This window comes from Neolamprologus multifasciatus, chromosome 13, assembly GCF_963576455.1.
Source record: "Neolamprologus multifasciatus chromosome 13, fNeoMul1.2, whole genome shotgun sequence".
In the NCBI taxonomy this organism is placed as follows: Eukaryota; Metazoa; Chordata; class Actinopteri; order Cichliformes; family Cichlidae; genus Neolamprologus; species Neolamprologus multifasciatus.
The window spans coordinates 5,658,641-5,681,487 of record NC_140451.1 but is presented as its reverse complement, the minus strand read 5'-3'; the positions used below and the strand labels follow the sequence as shown (position 1 = coordinate 5,681,487).

Here is a 22,847-nt window from a genome sequence, read left to right as displayed (position 1 = left end):
CAACCCGACGTTACAACACCAATATGCATGTAAACAGGTGATGGCAACTTTTTCTTTAGTTTAACGACTTTTTGTCAAACAAACTGGCAGGCCTACTGGTTATAAAATGTCTTCAAGCTATCTTACGGTTAATATGTTGTAAAACCTTTTATCTGCTTGAGTTCTCTTGTAGGTGTCCTCAGCTCAACAGTAATAACAGCAAAAGGAGGGCTTAAAAATGTGACATCAACATACGCAATGCTGTTCCTTCACCTGTTAATTAACTGTATGTCTTGTAACTGCATTATAATACATGTCTTCAGATGGATTACAGATGTAACGCTTTAAATTGACTGGGCGATATGAGGAAATCTAATATCACAATAATTTCTGTTGTATCACAATACACGACATATATAAAAATATGTTTAAATAACCTCAATTTTTCCTACTTTGAATACAAAAAATCTGAATGAATTGAAATGTTTTATTTTAACCATTTTTAACTATCAGTTGCCCACAGATGTTTTTCACTAATGACAATACTGTCACAGTAAATCTCCTTCTGTGGTCAACACTAGACCTTTAACAAACAAAAGATCATAGCAGCAAAAAAGTACATCAAGCAAGAATTCACGAGAAAAATAAAACCATCTAAATTAAAATGGTGCTTATAACATATAAAAATGGTAAAATAAAAAATGTGATGGCCTCAAATTACAGAAACAAAAGTCTAGATAGGGACTATTAAAACAACTGGCCAAGAACATTCACAGATATCACAGCTGGTTTATTTAATGTGGGCTGTTTTGCGGGGAAATGCTGACGTGCAGAGTTTAAAACATTCTTCATTTTGCAGTGGATGATTATTCAGCAGGTGGAATAATTTCGTGGTACTGCTACCTTTAGCGACTATCCGATCTTTAAGTGATGACGTGATAACCCTGCTTCTGGGTCCAAACTTCTCTGCGTTTATTAAGGCTGTTGTGTTTTTAACATGTTTTAATGCTTTGTATCTTTTTCTGTTTAATCTCAACAAGCCCCTAAAAACAGTCAGCGACTGTTGGGCTCTCTCGGTTTTTATTACCACTATTCATTTTAAAGCTCGGTTTTTAAAACCTTACGATGTAACTGCAGCCTAGGCCATGTTGCAGTATATTAATGACTAACCTCGTATTGTGGATGGATTGTCTCAGTTGTTCTCCAGACTGAAGTTTGGTCCGTTTAGAGCAGAAGTGCCCAACCATTTTTGCGCCACGGACCGGTTTATGCCCGACAATATTTTCACAGACCGGCCTTTAAGGTGTCGCGGATAAATACAACAAAATAAAACTAGTACCGGTACCGAAAAAAAGAAGATTTATTCATAACACACGTGAAAAGACCCAGGAAAACCAAGTTAACGATAAAAACGATGACAAAATGACGCTGAAAACCGATAAAAACCCTGAAATCCACACATTTCATACCCGAGCCTCAACTCTCGCGGCCTGGTACCAAACGACTCACGGACCGTGGCCCGGGGGTTGGGGACCGCTGGTTTAGAGCATCCTGCCATGCAACTGCTTTTGTCCCTAACCATCAGGAACATTAACATTAACTTTTATTGAGTGGAAACAACGTTAGTGTTCATCCTCCTCCAGCTTCACTGTGCTAATGTGTTTATAGTATGCAAACCATAGCTGTGTAGCTAGCCACCACGTAGCACATCATTATATACCAGCTAGCCCAACTTCAGTAACCCTACAAATGTCATTACTGTTTAGTTTTCTGTCTTCGTTAATGTCAGAAGCAATAGCAGAGCTATGCGTTTTAATTTTCAACTCTCAGTGATGCTGCAGTGTTAATTTGACTTTGGTACCTGAAGCAGAGGTTGGACCTGAAAACGGCTAATGATGTCAGACTTAAAGACCGGATAGTTTCATGGCATGTTTTGCAAATTACGCATTTTGTTCAACGTCCTCCTTATTGATTTTTTTTTTGTATTGTTGTATTTCCTCGCTTGTCTAAAACGCCCGCTGTCACCATATTTTTCCCTATCTGGGGAAAAATATAAATAGTATTCTCAGTGCAATGTGCCAGGTAGAAAATTTTCCTTTTGGGAGGTGGGATTAATGATGCATTCGCAGAAAAAAACTCACAGTGAATGCATGCAGACAGCTTCATATTTCCATGTCAATTTATACTTGATGGTTACAATAAAGTCATTTTAACCATCGTGCGTGGAAAAACTTGCGATACATCGAGTATATTCGATATATCGCCCACCCCTGTGAAATAGAAACAGCAACCAGCAATCCTTTCAACTTCTCCTTTATCATAAGCAGGTAGTTCTGCATGTTTGACTTGGAGTTTTATTGGTGGATGCCTTTCCTGAGAAGATCCCAAATTTGTGTGTCCAGCTGAAAATGAACCACTGACCTTTCACCTGCCATTTAACTGTGCAAACCACTACACTTTCTTCTTTTTAGTTTGTTTCAAAGGAGCCAGTGAGCAGACTTGAGCAACAGATTTCAAGGATTTTTGAAAGCCTTCCATTCAAGCATAGAAACAGCACCTAATGCAAGGCATGTCCAGTAGTATTGTGTCTACGCAAAAAACGAATCATTAACCAATATTCAATTCTATCTCAAACAATTTAAATCCATAAAAGCATAATTTGTTTGCATGTCTTTAGCTGAATCTATAAAAATTGCAAATATAACCGTCTGAAATGGTGTCACTGAAAGGGTGGCTTGGAAGCAGATGATTTGCTCCTAAACTCCTAAAGGGATCATCCCCCCCACACACACACACACACACTACAGCTATGTGTAAAACATGGTGGAGGCTCTGCTATGGTTTGAGATTGCATTTCAGCAAATGGTGTTAGAGATCTATTAGCAAAAACTACCATCAGAGTTTGATTCTTCAACAAATGCTTCATTTTTGCTTCATTTTTCATCGTGACAATGATCCCAAATACACTGTCCATGCATTAAAAGCACACCTGGATAAAAAACATATAATGGAGCACTATCATTCCACACTATTTCAGTAATATTCAGACCTGAATATTACTGAAATAGTGTGGAATTTGGAGAGAGACAAAAGACAGCTAGCATCCAACGAAGAGCTTTGGAATGCCCTTTATGAAGCCTGGACAACTATCCCTGCAGACTACTTAAAGAAATGACAAGAATGCTTGCATGAAGGTTCAGGCTACATTAGAATGCACTGTTATGCAAGATGGTAAATTCTAGGGGGAGGGAAAGGGTTATCAGAGAGGGTTATGTTTTCTTTTCATTTTACTTAGCACTTTAGGTGACCCAAAGCATTTCTGGATTTCCTTAACCCCGAAATCAAACATCAAACTAGTTTTTGTGAAAATAATGTACAACCAAACTGTCCTCACTTTCCAAAAAGGTCCAAAATTGAAAAAGGATAGTAGTGCAACAACAAACATACACAGTCTCCTCCATCCCCTCTATTTCTCCCTTCCTGTGTCCGGTCAGAGTAATGGATGGCATATCTGTTGCTTACTCATGCATACAGCTGACAAATTGTCCCTCTCTGATCACAGCCCCGCTGCTGTGTGATTTGTGAAAGACAGCACACGACAAGATGAGTCGGCAGCTCAGATTGAAAAAGGGCACTGGGGATACAGACAAACTAGTCCAAAAAGGTGCATTTGAAGAAAATTATATATCTGAGGGCTTACGGGCCGCCGGAGTGCGGATGAGCTGCTTCTGTGGGTGAGTGCATGCACATGTGAGTAAGATTACAGATACGTGAGACATGTTTTTTTGCAATGACCTTGGTGTGGTGGAAAATTTTCAGTACATGTGTATGATGGTATACAAATTCACACAAAAAGCTTCCCAACAAGGGCAAAATCTCCAAGATGCACATAAACCATAATGCGTGACTTTTGGAGACTGGATTTACATGTAAGACAGGCCACATATTGTGCACCAGTCCCTATTTAAAGTGTATGATATGACCCAAATACAGTCCAGCAGTCCCTGCTTACAGTGTAATTTAACCCATATACTACTCGCTGCTCCCTGGACCTGGTATCATAATATAACCCACATTCTTGCAAGCACACTCTAATCCTGTCCCTGTTGCTGGCAGTTTTGTGCATACGCTAAACAAACTGCCCCAGGTTAAATCTTAAAAATCTAAATATTTCATAGAAGTTTAAGTTTGCATGAAAATAAAAGAGAATGCAACCATGTTAAAAGGCTACTGCATTTATAAGATCAAGTCATTTAACTTCAACTAAAGGCTGCTAAATGAATCCTTTTGTCAAAAGTTTATCAAATCCTTCCTTCTGAATTTAAAAAGTTGTTGTTTTTTTTGCCCTGCTTTGCTGAGTCTGCATCTTTAGTACAAAGAACACTGCTTAATTTTACTTGATCAGATCTAGAATTTTCCAGGGCAGCAGTTAAAGTTACATTGGTCCAATTGTCATAGAAATTTGGCCAAATCTGGCTGACTGGCAGCGTTGGCTCAGAGTCAAATAGGTGGAGTATCTTTCCTCAGCCCAGTGTAAAATCTCTGGGTCAGGGATGTCAAACTCATGTTATCTGTTTGATCAAATGTTCGATCTTAAGTGGCCTGAACCAGTGAAACTCCCCTTTCTGTTAGTGTAAAGAACTTTAACTACACATTTAACTGGGATATTTTAATACAATTTCAACAGTACATCAGTTTCTCTATAGCAAAATGCTGCTGTCAATAAAAGAAATTTGTCCGGATATGACTCTTTGGGCTTAAAATTGTAAGAAATAAATGTAAGAAAATGTTCTTCTAGCTCATTGCTCAGACTGAAAGACTGAAATGGAAAGTTTTTGTTAATTCACAGAAAATGTCCTTTTTTAAAAGATAAAACATTCATTGTAAAAACAGAAAATTCTTTAGCAGATAGTGAGAAAACAGGAATTTCTAGGTCATTAAATGCTTTGGTGTAGTATGAATGACTGTGGGGAAGGTCTTTATCAGTGGGGAAAGCTATAAAAATAAAAATACAGTTAAAAGTCCAAAATTGATTAACTTTTTCCGAAGCTGTCCAGAAGGCCGGATTAGAGTCTTTGGTGAGACAATTCTGACCCTGGACCTTATGTTTGACACCCCTGCTTTAGGTATTCTTTTCAGGCTGTGCAGACATTTTTCACTAGTAAACTAGTCCAGCATGTATGAAACTAGAGAGGGAAAAAGAAAATGCACCAAAGCAGGTACAGCTGCACACTGTGTGCAGCTGTGACTCAGACGTCTGCCTTTTTATTTATCAACTTAGATCTTCTCATGTGGAATGAAGTGACCGACTAGTATAAGAACAAGATTTTTGTCACACAACCTTTAACAGCAAAGGTAAGCTGATATTTTTGACACAGTAAATTCTCCAGTCATCACTCCAAAACAGTGGTCCCAGCTCTTAATGTGAAACACGTTTGCTGGTCATAGAATTTCACTCACCAAAGTTGAAGGACAAACCTCTCAGAGGGGCTGTACCTCACAGTCAGCCTTATTATTTCAGACAGTTCCATTTTAAAAATCCTACGAAAGACAACAAAAGGACAAATATGATCAAGAGGTCCAGTTTGGTCACGTGAATTAGCAGAGGCGATGCTTACCAGCCACCAATTTGGAGAACACCTGTCAATGAAAGCAGACACTGCACTAAATTCAATCCAAATGGATGTCTTATAACAAAATTCACAGTTGTTGCGTTGGGGGAAATTAGCTATAGGGACCAAATGTTTGTGTTACCAGTCTTATTGCTTGGTGGAAAAAAAGGTGTAAGAAAGATCCACTTCTTGGTAAAGGTTTATTTGGGACCAGTTGCAGAATACACACACAGAACCCTCTAATGTGCGCCTGAAATGGTAGGAACATAAAAAAGATATGCTTTAAGGGTCCAACAGTGCACTTGGATGTTATATGGCCATTCCATCACTGCATTTCTTCCAACCATTAGAACCTAACTGGTGGACTTGTGTTTCAAGGATTGAATGTTTAAGTACAAACTTCAACTTATAGTATTTATTAGCAACAAAAGGAATCATATATAGGTGTTTCAAGTATCTTTCAATCTTTAGAAATGAACGTGTCCTGTGTACTAAGTGAGTCAGCACAATACTGACCCAACGTTGTGAACATAATTACAGCCTAATCATCTGGCACAAAAGCCAAAAAGAAGCTTATGTTCCTAATGTGATCCTTAAAATCATAGGCCAACGCAGTCAAGCTTCCATAAATTAGCCTACTTTATGACGAGCCGTGAGCCATTAGGAGGAAGGGGGAAAAAATCAAAGAGTGAAAGATAAAGAAAATAAAGGGGAGAAGGTACAAAGGGGCAGGAGTGGGGGTGAACGAGGCCTTTGCTAATTCAGAACACTAGTCGGAGCATTGTGCCAAGTCTGCCTCCCCTCTGAACCCCCCGCCTCCCTCCTTCCAACCTCTTCTCTTTCTTTCAAAGGGCCAAGGGGAGGCTGCAGCTTTCTAGTCATAAACATCTCTCGGGTAGGTCTGCACTGGGCCTTTGCCACTTTACATATTTGCTTATTTGAGGAAAAAAAGCAGAACGAAAAAAGAAAGCTATTCTGGCTCAAAATCCGCTTCTCTCTCACCCTCTTTCATTCTCTGTCTGATCATTCCTCAAGGCCAGAGTTGAGGCTGTGATAGAGATTAGGACAGCAGCGCTACTGACAAGGCAGCTAAATCTACACCGGCTGACAAACCTGGCAGTCGCAGTGTTTGGAGAAGGGTTGTTAAAAAAGAATCAGAGGGGGGTTTTGACTAATAGCGAAAAGAGAGAAAAAGAAAGAGAGAGATGAGGGCCGGGTCAGGAAATGGAGCATTTTGAAGGGGGCCAAAATGGTTGATTAGGGAGACTGATCAGTCCTGATTTAAGGCAGATGTAGAGCTCTCGCACGGTTGATTTAGCTTTACTAAAAGAATGTGTGCATTCCTGCATGTGTGTATACACTAGCAGCAAGTACTGTACATCATGCATGTGTGGCTGTTTAAGGCTGACTAAACAATCTGTGTACACAAGAGGGTGTGAGTGGTGCGCAGCCCATAGGGACTCTCGCAGACAAACAGTCTACACTTGCAAAGTGCTGAATTCACAAGACTTCAAGAGCTACCACTTTCCCGTGGTGAAACCACACGGCAGTAGTCGCCACTGTCGGACACAATATGGTGTCCATATGCCCATGATGACATCCAGATGACTTGATTCAAGGGAACTTCACGGCAAGGAGTCGTGTTGGGTCTGATTAAACCACTCGAGCAGGGCACATTTAAAGGACAAGTCCACAGCTTTGTCTTGAAACAATAAGGTTTCCATATGTGGATATGTAGGAATGTGATTCCAGTAACAGAGATGGCAGATCTTGACTTGTGACATGTAATACAGGAATACAGCAGAACGATGTAACTTATATATGTCGGAGTTTATCACTGCCTTTCCCAAAGTTGAGAGTGCAGCGGCGTCCTTAAAAGGAGACAGAAGATCCCACAGGCCCAATCTTAAATCTGCGCTCTAATCAAAGTACAAGAGAACTTCATGGATTTCCTTGAAATTCTTATTTTAAAAATGCAAATAACACAGGCTGCTGGCTATAAATTGCTAATGCGACCCAGTCAAATGCAAAGTGTTAAGGCCAACGTGTGACTCACCTGCCACTGGGACACAAACTTCAATAGCAGAGCAGTAAATTTTGGTCAGAGTATTGAGTAACATCACCAACTAACCAGGGTTTTACTTCACTTTTTATAGAAATAAATACATTTATTACATATGAAAACGTATACATTTTTGATCACTTTCAAACTGAATTTGTGTTATTACTGGAGCCCACCTGCAGTACCTTCACAATCCTTAACTTAACGAAACATAAAAGCTCAGTCTTGGTGGTTGGTTTCGCATTATGTTAACACGCCACAGTTTTTCAGCATGCCGCTGAAACGAGACACAACCCTAACCTTAGACAGGTCGTCTTTCTTTTTAACACGCCACTCATGGTGACAAGCAGTGTTGGGCAAGTTACTTTGAAAAACGAATTAATTATAGTTTCTAGTTACTTCTTCAAAAAAGTAAATGAGTTAGTAATGGAGTTATAAATTACTTGAAAAGTAACTATTGCATCATTAAAAAAAAAAAAAAAAAACATTGGCCATTTTTTACTACTTTTGATTTTACCCTTAAAAACTATTTACTTTGCCTGGTTTGGTATCATCCTGTTCAGCACAACCTCACGTGTCTGAATTAGAGATGGACCGATCTGATATTATGTATCGGTATCGGTCCAATACTGACCTAAATTACTGGATCGGCTATCAGAGAGAAATAAAAAATGTAATCTTGCAAAACCTGCAACATGCCTAACTCGCCTCATAACCGTAGCACGTCGGAGCAGTATGCGTCACGTGATAGAGCCTGTCGGTGGTCTGGTTGAGCATTTGGAGCTTTGCTACTAACCCGGCATCTTCATCTCCGAGGAAGTTATCCCGAGAGAAGTAAAGCAAGTGTGTAAGTCCATCTCTGAATGTTTGTAAAGCATTCCCGCGTTAAGCTTAACAACCAATATATGGAGCGTCTGCCTCTCATTCTCTCTCTCTCTCTCTCTCTCCTGCTGCTACTTCAATCGTCAAACTGATCAATGATCAGCTGATCGGCTTTTCTGTCGCCAGTCCGTCTCTTGTGCTTGTTTATCGCGCCAGAAAGAGGAAACCAGCGGCTGAACAACAGCAGCACGTTTAAGCTTGATAATCTGTTGTTAGAATTTATTTAATATTACTTTCTACACCAGGATCTTTTTCTACGTAGCTGACGGCTGGTAACTGTGCAGGAGCGGATCTAGCAAAGTTTAGCCAGGGGGGCCGATAGGGCATGAACAGGGAAAAGGGGGAACAAAGACATACTTTTCTTTCTTATTTTCATTTAAAATGTGTAGCTTTTAATAAATAATTATCTGAATCTTACACCCAAAGTTTTAATCTGATGAAAAATGTATAGAAGTCCATTACTGTATATAGTAACTATTAAGTCTAATATACCCTAGTAAGCTATAGTACTTTTTCCTTTGGGAAGGTACCATCTGTGCAGTCTGCAGTTCTGTTGAAGAAAGATGTTGAATCTATTTAATTATTCTTGAAAAATAAATGAGTTCTGTGCATTTTTTCCCACCCTGCATCAAATTAAAGTTTATTACGTTAAGCATCATGAGGTGGGGGGTGGTTCCCTATTTATTTATTTTTTTGCTGGGTGTTTTATAACCCTATTAGTTAGGTTGCTTACTCTTTAAAATACCAGAATAGGGAGGATGGAGCAGGTTTAACTTTATTAGACTGATCAGTGTTGCTGAACTATGAAATATTTTGGGTGCAGTATATTTTTTGCATACAGGTATAACAGAATAGCTTTAGTGTTTTGTTTTTTTTTTGTAACTTGAGAATGAACTTATACAAAAAGCAGCAAGATATTAAAAAACAGTTTTATTGATTAAAAAACACACTATCGGATTCATATCGATATCGGCAGATATCCAAATTTATGATATCGTATCGGACATAAAAAAAGTGGTATCGTGCCATCTCTAGTCTGAATTTACAGTTATGTTTTCATTTTGACATACTGTATTAACACAACTGATCTAAAATCAGACAAAAAACATAAAATCCAAGTAGAAAGAGTTATAGTTTTTACTGTAACAACCACAAACATGTTTATTGAATCATATTTCATAACTTTAAATGCAAATATAAATGGTCAATTTTAAAATCATATGCACAAGTTTTGCAAACAACAAAGTTATTTGCGGCCTTTTACCTTTTACCCTTTTTTAATAACCATTTCAAACTGTTTATATAACAATCAGCTGTTCTGCATTCAGTAAGATGCCACACAAATTATTTCTGCCGCCCAAAGAAAATAATTTCTGTCCACTATAAAGGAGAACATCACAGCCTGATACCTGCAGGTCTGACAGCAGCAGGTGTATCACTCCTGTTTCTACCTGGAGACAGCAGTCGCCTCATTGTTCTGACACACAACACAAAACTATCCACAACACTTCACACTAACTACACAAGAAAACACATTAACTACACACTCCAAACACGCTAAACGTCACAAATCTCTCACATCTCAAAATTCGCGCTCTTTCTTTTTCTGCTGTTTTTCTTTCTCTCTCTCACTGTCACTCCTAAAACGTCCCCCTCTTCCCTAAACAATCAAATGTCATGTTGCCATATCACTTTTGATTGGTCGACATGGTGCATTTTCCCACCAACACCAAAGGGCTGTTTTTTGTTTTGTTTTGTTTTTTTATTTTTTGGGTCATAAGCAGAGAGGTCTCGCTGCGCTGTCCTTAGACAGTAAATGTGACGAAACTATTGAGGAAAAAACTGCGTATATATTGTTTATCATGACTCTGGTTTTACGTGGCCTATCAACACAATTTAAAAACTGGTATATATCACCTTGTTGCTTTGTCATCTTGAAGTGGTCATGTGATTGGCTTACCACAACTACTTTATTCTTCCTCAGTCAAACAGCAGCACTCATGTGACAGTTTTACACCCTTAGCTCCAGGTGTTGTGCCAAAAAGTGATCGTCTGCCAGAAAGTGATTGCCGCCCGCGCGCACAGCTGCTTAAAGCTGTAGCGCCCAGATTACTTACAGCTACTTCCATGCAACTGATATAAGATGCAGTAAGCTGGACACAGCTTCAACCGTCTGTTTGTTGAAAAATAGTAACGCGACCGCACCGGCGTTGTAACAATAGAAATAGTAATTAGTTAGATTACTCGTTACTGAAAAAAGTAACGACGTTAGTAAAGCCATTACTTGTAATCCCGTTATTTCCATCACTGGTGACAAGGTACCCCATTCTCCCACCAGCTGTAATTTAACATGCTGTTAAACTAAATTCAGTAACTACATTACAGTTACAATTAGGTTCTTCAGTTATCTGCACACCATTTGGATAGAAAGAAAGTAAAAAAAAAAAATGCTTTCTTCCCGCATATTTGCGGAAGAGATGGAAAATGCTGGAGTGGTCTACAGCTGAGTTATGGACATTACTTTTATTTGAATTGCACAAAAGGACAAGAGCACAATGATAATGTGCAAACGGTGTCCAGAATAGAAACAAATACTGCTAACACAACATCAGCTCTGTGCAAACTTGCAGAGAGATCATGCTAACACAAAGCTAACCAAGAACCCAGAATGATTTTAAACTTGAGTCCATGCAGAACCCCAGCCCAGCAGCAAGAGCCTGATCTTCAGCAGGTAACAAAGGCACTATGAGGCTTGCAGCCTCTGTTTCTACCTGTTTATGTTCCAACAGTAGAATCACTGTAGCGATCTTTTTGAAATCTCTTTGAGCTGGTTTTCTACGTTGCTGTGTGTTGTCCGGTTTGTGTTCCTGCATGAATGCAAAAAGAAAGATTGTTAAGTGTTAAATCTTTGCATGTGGAGTTGTAGCCTGATTATCACAATGCATTTCAGGTCATTTTACAGTGTTACAAGAAAGTAATGTAATAAATAGTGTAGCTAATTGCTTTCTCCAACAAGTAATTAAGTAGTATCGGCTATTAGTTTTAAGGAAACTAATCAGTAATGTGTAATAGACATTACTCGTTAGTTTCTTTGAGTAATGACCCCAACACTGCCCAACACACAACAAAAACTGCTAAAGAAGGAACGGGACTAAGAGGCCAAGGCACTGTCCCAGCTCCAAATTTCCCAAGTCTCAGGCTGACTCAGTATCTCCCAAATGCGCCAAAATAAACCAATACACCTGAGGCTCTGCCCTTTAAAGCACATGACACAAAAAGTCTGCTGCCAAGATGCTGGTGCCAGACAAGTGGTACACCGCAAAATTCCCTTGGCCGAGCGCTGAGGTATTTTGGTGGAATGACACGAACAGGAAGGTTGTTTTAATGTTGTGGCCACATAGATGACAGATCCCTAATATGCAGAAAATTATTGTTTCTTTGATGTTACCTTAAAGTGGTTAATACATCATTTATAGTCCTGGATTGTTGTCCATTTGTATAGTTCTTTGCCATGCATGCACAGTCATTCATTCAGAACGCCAACGACGGCTGCCCCTACAGTGGTCCTCCTTGGGCTCTTGTGCTCTGGGGGGCTCTAGATGTCTGGGGCCTGGATCCCCTCCATGCCTGCTTCATGTCCTGGGGGGCAGGGCTACGGCTCCCCACACCTACTATTAGATAGTTACATTGAGAAACCTTTTGAATACAAGCACGCTTACACACACAGGTGTCTATACGGGCATTCACCTGTATGTGCTCACAGACACAGTATCTTGGTTGGCTTCAGCTTCGAAACATTTAGTGCGTTGTCGGTCTTGTGTGCTCAGTAACATTCATTATTTAATATGTATTGTAACTTATGCTTATGTTGGTTGTTGCTGTGGTTTCCCTACTTTTTTCTTCTCTGTCTGGTGATCAAACAGATTTTTTGTGTCTTTTCTCTCTTTCTCTTCTTCTCCTCGGTTTTTCTTTCCCTCGCCTTCTGTTGAGTCTCTTCCCAACCCCTCTTTTTTTCATCTTTCTCTTTCCCGTCCGCTGGTCCTGTCCATTCTGACTGTAATAACTTAAAAGTAAAATAAATTAATAAATAACCAGCATTTAGCCCAATAAAAATCCTTTTCGAATATTGGAAAAACATAAGTGTGTTTCACAGATAATGGCTGCAATGGATAATTTTAAATGTTTCATTTGACTACCAAAAAGTTCTATATTTTGCACAATTCTGTGTTGTCTGCAGGAGGTACTAAAATAAATGACGAACAAAAGCACAAATATAAGCAAGAGTAGCTGAAACAGATGATTTTCCAACACTGTATGCTGTGACAGAGCGTACCTAAAGCATGTAGATGTGGCTCTGCAAATCACCATGCTGGCACTTTAATGTATTTCACTCAATTTGATTTTGCGACAGCAAGGCTGTAGTGTGGTGGGTCCCGCTGTTGCTTCATAGAAAGAAGGTCCTGGGTTCAAATCCTGGCTGAGACTTTTCCGTTTATACGTTCTCGCTGTGGCCTTTGCTGTATACCTTCATTTCCAGGTGTGTTTCTGAATGTATCTTAGGCAAACTTTACTTGTATGTTTTTAAGCTTATTTCACAGAGCTCATCCTCCAGTTGTAATCTCAGATCACCAAAGACTTATCTGCTGCATGACCCCAGCATATTGACAGAAATGAGAAGAAAAGCTTTTGTGCGTTCTTTTCCACATACTTGGAACAGTTTGTAGAGGGAAATTAAATGAAAGACCTTGGTTTCCTTTACTCAATCTAACGCATTTTTAAACTCCACAGTAAATATTTTTCACAGATTTTAGCTCAGTTTAGCTTTCTTAATACTGGCATTTTTTCTGTGACGTCTATTTTCTTGCAGCCTCCATACAATTACCTCTAATGCTGCTATGCAGGCCTGGCCTCCTGTAGGAAAAAAAGATTTCTAACCTCACTGCTTAAAAGTGTTAAATTAGATTTAAAAAATCTATATGAGGTTCCAACAGTCAGAGCTGGGTCAGTAACAAATCTCTTCGACGTGTTTCGGCAGAGAGACACAACTGTGCGCTTATTTAAGACACATTAAATTTCATGTTAAGATGAATGTAACTTTGGAAGATACTCCGTTGAATTATTACCTTTCGATAAGAGTTTGAAGCAATACTGAGCCTTTCTGTACCTTGGAGGACATTTTGAAGTCTCAATGGATGAACTCATTCGTGCTTATTATACACAGCTAAACCAGAAAGTAAGTGTGTAAGTTTTGGGTTTTTTTTCACTGATCTCCTGACTAGTGATGGGTCGTTCGCAAACGAAATGGCTCTTAGAGCCGACTCTTTGACATGAACGACGCGAGCCGGCTCCTTATCGCGAGCCGTCACGTGGGGTTTTTTTTCTTTCTCTCACCCTCTCTCTCGCACTTTTTTTCCGCTTCACTCCGCACGCGAGCCTTGTGCTTTAAGCTGGGCAGAGGGGGGAGGGGCGGTAGTTACACTCAGTAGCACAGGAACAGAGCCGGAGGGAGAGAAAGAGAGAGAGAGCCAGGGGACAACAACATCACATTAGAAAGGTATAGTAATCATCCACAACTATTTTCAGTTGTAGATGATAAAGGATTCAGAAAGTTTATTCATGCAGGTCCATATGACAGAGAATATGCATCTTCTTTTTGTTTTCATATTTTAATTTATATTTAATTGTGTTGTGGTTTGCAGTGTTTTGTGTTGTTTCACTTTAAATTTGTAAAAGGAAAAAGCTGAAAATTTAAATAGTTAAAAGTTGAAATGTGAATAGTTGATTTTTGTATTATATGATTTATTTATTACATTTTATGTGGAGTGAATAAATAAAAGTATATTTACGGTGGCCCCTACAGACAAAGCACGTACAAACTTCAAATAATGTATGTAGGTAGCTCTGTTTTTGAAGTTCAGTTCATGCTAGAAATGTGTTTTGGAGTTTGTACGTGCTTTGTCTCTAGGGGCCACCGGATATTTTTATATATAAATAAAACCACTTTTTTTTTTTTTACATTAGTAATTCCTTTTGTGCATAATTTTATATTATTGTTAATAATAAATTAATTAAAACAACAAAACAACCTGAAGAGCCGGTTCGGAGCCGAAAGAGCCGGCTCTTTTTAGTGAGCCGAACTGAAAGAGCCGGTTCTCTAGAAAGAGCCGGAAATCCCATCACTACTCCTGACTGCTTTTCTTGCAGTAATATAATGTTGGCAATGTGATCCTGTCCCCAGGTCTTAGCAATGAACTTGGCAAGTACAAGATTATCATTACTGGGGTGATAATAGTTAAGAGAAAGACCCACAGTGCATATGTTCAATCTTAACATTGGAAATAGTCTTTTTGACCGACTTGCTAACAAATGTCTTACAAATCATTGAATAATAAGACAATGTTCAAAAACTCTGATTTTTAGGAGCTTTGTGTCAACAGACCTAGGCTCTAATAAACCAAAGTTATCCATATCACTTCAACAAAATGAATGCTCATCAAAAGCAGTATTGCCACAACAATATGCAAAATGCTATTCTGATGCGGTTTGCATTTATTATACAATAACATAGCAGCAATTTCTATGATAATGTAAAACAACAGAGGATTGTAGCCCACCAGATCATTCACAGGCAAAACCAAACCACTCTAATAAGTATAATTTGTGTGTTTGTGCGTCTCTCTGTGTGCTTCTTCTCACCCTAGATTGTGTATTGTCAGTCTGTGCGTCTGTCTTTCTGCTTCTCTACACCCACTACCTCACAGTTGCAGATTAGGATGCTTAGCGCTCACCGCAGGGCAAGCTAATCACCAAGGAAAGCAAGCAGTTAAGGAGGGGAGGGGGTCGGAAAGAAAAGGGGAGTGGTGCTTAAGTGCCCTCCACCCCACCTCCGCATCCAACCATCCGACCCTTGCCAATCCTGCCTCCATACTGCCCGCAGGGCATCGTCACGGTTGCAGCGGTGTGAAAGTAGTCTTCCAGTGACACTTTTCTGCTTTTCTTTTCTCCTTTTTTCTTTTTGTTTTTATTTTTTCATATGGGCTGGGATCGGGGTCACTGTCAACAGCCTCCTTCCTGAACCCCCCCCCCCCAATCACCATCACCTCTCTAAAACATGCAAACATGCCCCCACAGAAGGCAACTCCAAGTGTTGTGTACAAACACAGCAGTGGCAAAATTCCTTTCCATCCCTCGCCTCTAAAAATACTTCCCCACAATGCATCTGATAATAGGTTTATGCAACGATGCACCAGCACGTGGTAATGTTTCCAGCCCTACATCAGCTGATGGAGGAAAAAAAAATTACACATGCAAAACTGTTGAGCTGCAGCATGTAAAACACCTGAAATCTGGAGAAATATTGGGATTAATCAGGTTTTAGAGGATAAAGATGGTGCATGTCTATGACTTTCTGTCAACAGATAACAGGCATTCACATTTCTAACCCTCATTCATTAAACAGATGGACATTGTGGTCGTAGCAGCTGTTACAGGTGCAGATTCATACACAGCAAAAGTGTACGGTGACTAAGCAATTTTTTTTTTTTTGTTACTTTTGTTATTTTGAAAAGTATTTTCCATAGATGACATGTTTGTGTTTATGTCACCGGCTTTATGGTCTCATACAAATACAGGCAGCTTTTTATATATATTAGTTGGTTAATTCAGTTTAAGGCCAAAATGTCTAGTTATTGATAGACATGAAAAACGATCCCTTCCTTCAGGCTTGTAAAGAAACTAGCACAATCTAAATGCTAAAAAAAATCTTTAATTTAAAATAGTTCATTTAAATCAGTTTTTTAGTTTTTTTGCAAGTTTATTTGTGTTACATTATGTCCACATACTGAGGGGCATAGCTGTGCATGTTTTTTCATCAGTAATTTGAATTATGGAAAACATCAATGGCAGATACTCACAGGACTATTAATATTTAACTGTAAATCATTTATTTAACATTATTTAATATATTTAATATTATTTTTGTTGGGGGGGGGGGCAATATAAAAGTTTAGGCCACACTGACAGATTTCTTTAACATTTAATGACGCGTAGTCAGTGTTCATGTTCAGGTTACTATTAAAACGTTCAGTGTAACTAAGCTGTGTGTGAGGTAGAGCAATGCAACAGAAACAGGGATTTCTGTCTTATGACACATGTCATTATAACTCCACAATTTCATAGTGAGATTTTCTCAAAGACGAGTTTGCATGAAATGAATTAACCAAAAGGAAACAAAATAAGTAAACCTGCATTAAGTTACTTCCATTCCTTAGGTTCAGCACACAAACAAATATATGTGTATTACGATGAATAAGTTTTCATGTTCAAAATGTTGTTCAAATATGAAGCTGTACTTCCAATAGCAGTGCAGTGTAACCCATGATGTGCACGTGTAGTTTTAACATTGTAAAAAAAAAAAATCCAGGCCAGTCAGAGCGATATTTTCTAAATTTATTTATCAGATTTGCTAAACTAAAACTGTATCATGAACATTCCACTTCAAACAAGGCAGCGCTCTTTTAATAAACTGAAAGTTCCAATGACTTTTTCTCTTTAACTACCGAACACTTCAATAAAAACCAAGTGAGTATGCATCGTTGCTCTGAAGTTGTTTGAAGCAGCAACCTTCATCAGATTTCAGAGTGCAAAATTGAGTTCCTGATCACCAATAAAGTCAGCAGAATTTTGGATGCAATTAGTAATAATTTATATTTACATTATATTTTAAATGTAGAGCAAAAAAGGCAGCCCTGTGTTTATTGCCTAAATTGGCCCCACTGCTAAGGTTCTAATTGTGCACAAACATCCCAAAGATATGTTGTATGCACATTAGTCAAATTAACAAAAAATTTAAAAATTAAACAAATGCTTATGTTATCCGATTAAGTTGGCATCTGTGAACAATAATAAAGCAGTGTTAGAACACGTCACCCACAGCATGGCAGAGACAGCGTTGGACATATACACTCATTGTTGCTAATCTAAATTAATTGCTGCAGGTCACTTAGCGGTACGCACCGACGATAAGATGCTGAGCTTCACGGGGCGAAATGCAGCAAAGGAGAGAAAACAAACGAGAGAGAGGGGTCGCGGGGGAGCTCGACCTCTGGCCGCACGCTGCACTGAATAACGATGGCAAAACCACCTGTTTATTGTAAGTTATTCTCTGTGCTTGTTTGAATTGGCAGGTGGCTGAGAATTTATCTCCTCGCTGAGCACAATGAGGAGCAGTGTGTCTACGCATGTGTCGGTAAGCAGAAGGTAGCACTCCAGACAAAAGGAAAAGAGCCAGATTTAAGAGCAGTGTCGCTCAGTGTGCGCCAAGCGTCTCCATAAATCCTAATACACATTCCACATTCCCTGTGGAACTGAAAAAAAAGGAGAGAGAGAGAGAGGGGGGCAAAGAAAGGGAGGGAATGAATGTGTTTTCTTCTTATCTATCTGTCTTTCACTCTCTTTTCCCGGTGAGAGAGACAGAAGGGAATAAATGGCTCCCCCTCTCCTCTCCTCTCTCCTCGGTGTGGGCTGACAGCGCAGCAGATGGTGGTTTAAGCAGTGAATTTATGAGCACCACAATCTTAATGTTGCAGAAAGAAAAGAAAAGGACTCGCATCAAACGCCACTGACAAATGCACTTGCTAATATTAATGCACTCCTCATTCATCCAATATGCTGCCTAATTGCCTTTCTGTACACAGTAATATGGCACCTGCTGCTCAAGTCCGGCGTCAGGAGAGGGGAGATCGAGGAGAGGGGGTGGCGTCGGTGGGGTGGGGTGGTGAAAGTGTCCCTCACTCTCTCTTTCCATCTTTCTCTCTCCCTTTTTTTTTTCCTGTGATGGATGCAAGGCTGTGGATCATGCGCCAGACCTGTCAGTGTTCCTAATTAAAATTTTATACTTACAGGCTCGGGAAGAAAAAAAAAAGGTGGAAAGCACTCAGTAAACAATCAGTTATGAGAAGAGAGGAAGAGAGAGGCCATCGCAGACACATCCACGCAATGCGACACACACGGCAGCTTTAAATACAGCACAACACGCTGAAAATCCTTGGACTTTATTACAAGCCGCCTCACCCACAGATCAAACCCGAAAGGCCTGAAAGAAGCCGCCCACCTTTGCTCTAAGGTCTTTCATGAGCTCATGTGTGCCACCTTTCAAGCATCAGTATACCGAAACCTGAAGGGAAGTTAAAAAACAATCGCGTCCAGATTGGTAGATTTGTACCGCGTGTGGCGCTTGTGCTTGCTGGGTTCTCATCATTAAACATTCAAACTATTATTTCGATCAAAAGTCAATTGAAACCAATCGATACGGTGCGATTGCGCAGATATTATGAATTATTCAGAGCTGATATCTTTCACATTATCCCCGTCAGGTTGTAAAAATACAATCATTACTAGAAGCTCCCCCTTTTCCCGGTATCAACTTTCTTTTGTTGTTATTTTATTCCCTCTGTTCTCTCCTGGAATCATCTAAAATGTTTTGCTTTTTGTTTGGAAAGTCAGACAGATGAAAATCATCATTTTTTTTGTGCTTTGCATCATGTTTGGGGGACCCATCTGGGGCCTGTGTTAGCCCCCTATAGCCTCACCATTATCTGCCCTCCAGCTGCTGTTAAACGCACTAAATTGTAAAATAATGAGTTTGTAAATTGCATGCAATTACGGATGCAAATTGAATAAATCCTCCAAACTATAGATTGTCCTTTCTCCTCACATCAGCGCTTAATTGATGCACGTTTGATGGAGAGTAGCAGGTATTTCCTTGAGCGCTGGGGTGAGAAACTGAAAATGCATTTTTGCTGTGCGAGGCGTCGGAGTGCTGTGAAAAGATGAATTGTGATTTGATGGAACAGAGCGTGCCAGTTTGTGCAACGAGGAGTGCGGCGCGCAAAGCTGGTGGCTCGGTGAGTGATCAAGGAGGGCAGCGAATTAGATGTACTGTAAAGCGATAGGGGTCAGGCCCGTGGATGGAAAACTCAGATGAACGTTATTTCCACTGTAAATAAGGACACACGTTGTTATGCTCTACAATAAATATATAAATAAAATTCTCTAAACAGTGCTTAACAAAGACATCAAAAACATTCAATCAGGAGTCAAAGATCAAACAGTTTCAAGCAAACAAAAGGGAAAAAATGCACCTCAGAGCTGGAGCTACGATTCATCTGTCATTGTAAGATGACATTATGTTCACTTTTTATTGATGACAAGTTAATGTAGGTGTCATGAACCAAAGTAATTTCACTCAAATTATGATATTGTGTCCTTGATGCACGTGGTAAATAATAGTGTAATCGTTTTCACACAATCTCACTCACTGCCTCCGACTTCTCCCGTTTTGAGTTTTATTCATTTGCCAAATGCAACAACAAAAAAAATATAAACAGAGACTCAAAGCATTATTGTCCTGTTTTCTGATTTCTTAAAAATATTAAGATAATATTGTTACCATGATGTTTTTAAAAAAAAAGAAAACAATGATAATCCTGATGTGATATCGTTGTGTTTAAGCAATGTCACGTAGCGCACTCATATTATCAGAAAATATGATTTGTGCAAAACATGATTAAAGAAAGAACATAAATGGAGCCAAAAGGAGGAAAGTCACATCATAAACCTTCAAGGTTACAATCTCAAAAACCCAGGGTAACACAGGTGCCACGGCGATGTTACATTTCAAATTTACCAGACGTTCAGAGTCTGACATAAATGTAAAACTATGTTTGGAAATGTGTGTGTCTGATTTGCATTCCTCATATTTTCGATTCAGGAGATCTCCACTTCAGCTCTTATAGCATGATATGATAAGGTTAATCATTCATGTACACTGTTTTTCATATAGTTGAACGTGGGTTTGACAAGCTTAGGTGACACGACAGTTATATGTTTTATTAATAGTAGTAGCAGTTATTTTCTTTTACTGTCATCCTTTCCCAGAAAAGGCTCAAACTGAATCATTCCAGCAATACAAACAAAAAAACCCACCCTGGTCACGTCAGCGTTCTAGAGTTGTTTCACACTTTTGTTTGTTTTAAAGTTTCATATCTCAAACATACTGGCTTTAATAAGATTAAATGATGCTGTGAGATACCAAACCTGTATGTTGTCATAGATTATATCTACCTGCACATAGTAACTGCATCCTATTTCTCCACCATCACGTGCATATAATAGTAATCCAATATACTGTATTATACATGTGTCTGTTAACACATGTTAACACCGTGCTAATTATAATCCTCCTTCCAAGAGAATTATACTCCGCTGGAACCTGATTTAAACGTCCTTTTTCTCAACTAAAGGAAGATCAACTATTAAACTGAAAAACAGCATATGTAAGTTGTAATAATGAGGCAGCAGCAGACACCGACACATCACACACACAGTCAATCACGCTAGACTCACTGAGCATGTGACACACACACACACACACCTGCTCTTACCTCTCCTTTCTTCCCAGTGTGTCTGTGTATGTGGGCGGATGTTTTGCATGCATTTTCCTTGTCCCTGCTTATGTGTGTGCATGTGTGTGTCTGCACAAACTAACTCTTTTATGCGTGAAATGGAGAACACTATGCACCTGAAGGCACACGTCAACATGCCAAGAACAGACATCAGCTCAGGACTTGAGTCATATCCAGCTGTTCGCACACAAACACACACGGACACACGCGGCCAAGGCAAAAATGCTTTCTGCTGCATGCGTGCGCACACATAAAAACACATTTGACATTAGCGAAGCAATAAAAAATGATATTGTTCAGCGCTATTCCACCCACTCATTACAACTAACACAATCAACTGTGATTCCCCCCGTGAGACAAATAACTGGTATTAGTTTAATTATTTCTAACTCTAAACAGCACCATCATACATTTGGTTATATTAAAGAAGTGTGTGGTTATAGTTACTGAAATTAGAGATTAAGCGGAAAGAAAGAAAAAAAAAAGAAATATTCGCCGTATATTCAAGCCAGCGCTCTCCTCTCACCTACATGCAATGCAGAGGTCACCACTCCTCACTGTTTTCGAGAGTAAAGCACAATAAAGGAGTCTCTGAATTAATCACGAACGCATTTGCATGTTGTAGCAGTACCGGACTAGCGCCATCGTCACCATCTTCGCTGGAGATCCTTTTTTTCACAAGCTGACTAATTAGCCACAGAAAGGTCAAGTAAAGTCAGGGTGTGATTAGAGAGGGAAAGGGAGTGAGAGAGCATGTGGGTGGGGAGGAGGAGGAGAAGGGAGAGACGAAGTAGAAGAAAAAGACATACATGTAGTTTTGGATGCATGCCAAGACATGCCTTTCTCTCCCTCTCTCTCATATATATGGTTTTTGTTTTGGTTTTTTTCCCCACCTGAAACAGACAGGCTCAGAGCTGACCTATGAGGTAAGGCTTTTTAATCACCAGGAGGGATATTTAAAAATGATCGGCCCCTTATAGGTGCAAAAGCACCGGCCTCCAGAATCACGCAGCAAAGACGAGCTTGTGCTTTTAGGGAAAGCCCGTGTGCAGTTTATGAATCATTCGTTGTCTTCTTACTCTGTTTTCTTTAGCATTTGTAGTCATCATCGCTCTACTCTGCCTGAACCGGAGGTCATGGACACTGCTGTTTACCAGCCACTTTGTTTAACACTGGGCCTGTGTGTGTCTGCGCAGCAGTTCTGCTCCTGCGTGCATCTGAGTGCCAAACGAAAACATGGCGGGAGTTGCAGGGCCGCTGCTATTCCCAGTGAGCCCGGTACGGTGGTCTTGCCGCAGGCTTCTCCCCTGGCTCAGTGTTGAGTCAAAACATCTCCTGTGGTATGAAAAAAAAAAATACAACACAGGAGCGCAGCAGAGTGCGTTTCCCTGTCAACAGAAAAAACACAGCCATGTGCTGGATGACAATGACACTGACACTGCACCTACTATGCACTGCCAGCCCTTGGGAATTCACTGGAGAGGAGAGCTGATGTTAAGTTAGCGCCACAGATCCAAATGATGTACAGTGTGTGTCATTCAGCGGGCTCTTCTAAAGCAGCATATGCTTTTCTACACACTAACACATGGCATTCTCTCTCCCTTTCTTTCTGTCTCTCTCTCTCACACACTCACACACAGAAACAATGGCTGTACACTTGCCCTTCTACCTGAATTAGCCTGATCCCTGAGGGGAGTGGTGTTTTAAGACATTCAAATACACACTCATATACACACACGTAGAGAAGCACGGTAAGTGGACCCGCAGCCTAATGGAGTTTAATTACTCCCAGCACATCCATCAGGGGCTCCAGTAGGGGAGTGGAGTATTTTATCACCACTTTTAAGG

At 39.8% G+C, this 22,847-nt stretch overlaps 1 protein-coding gene across 10 annotated transcripts in view; it reads right to left on the bottom strand.

Annotated features, from left to right (window-relative positions):
* LOC146504921 (uncharacterized) overlaps positions 1–22,847 on the bottom strand; it is a 483,966-nt gene that overhangs the window by 441,696 nt on the left and 19,423 nt on the right. For 4 of the 10 annotated variants that reach the window (XR_014877737.1, XR_014877738.1, XM_085183488.1 and 1 more), the window contains exon 1: positions 5,440–5,613. The exons of the other annotated variants lie outside the window; for them this stretch is intronic. Coding sequence is in view for 2 of the 4 variants with exons in the window: in XM_085183488.1 (XP_085039614.1) it covers positions 5,440–5,510 (71 nt within the window). In the remaining 2 variants the exon portion in view is untranslated. Of the gene's footprint in view, positions 1–5,439; positions 5,614–22,847 lie in introns of those variants that run through there. 10 annotated transcript variants of the gene reach the window in all.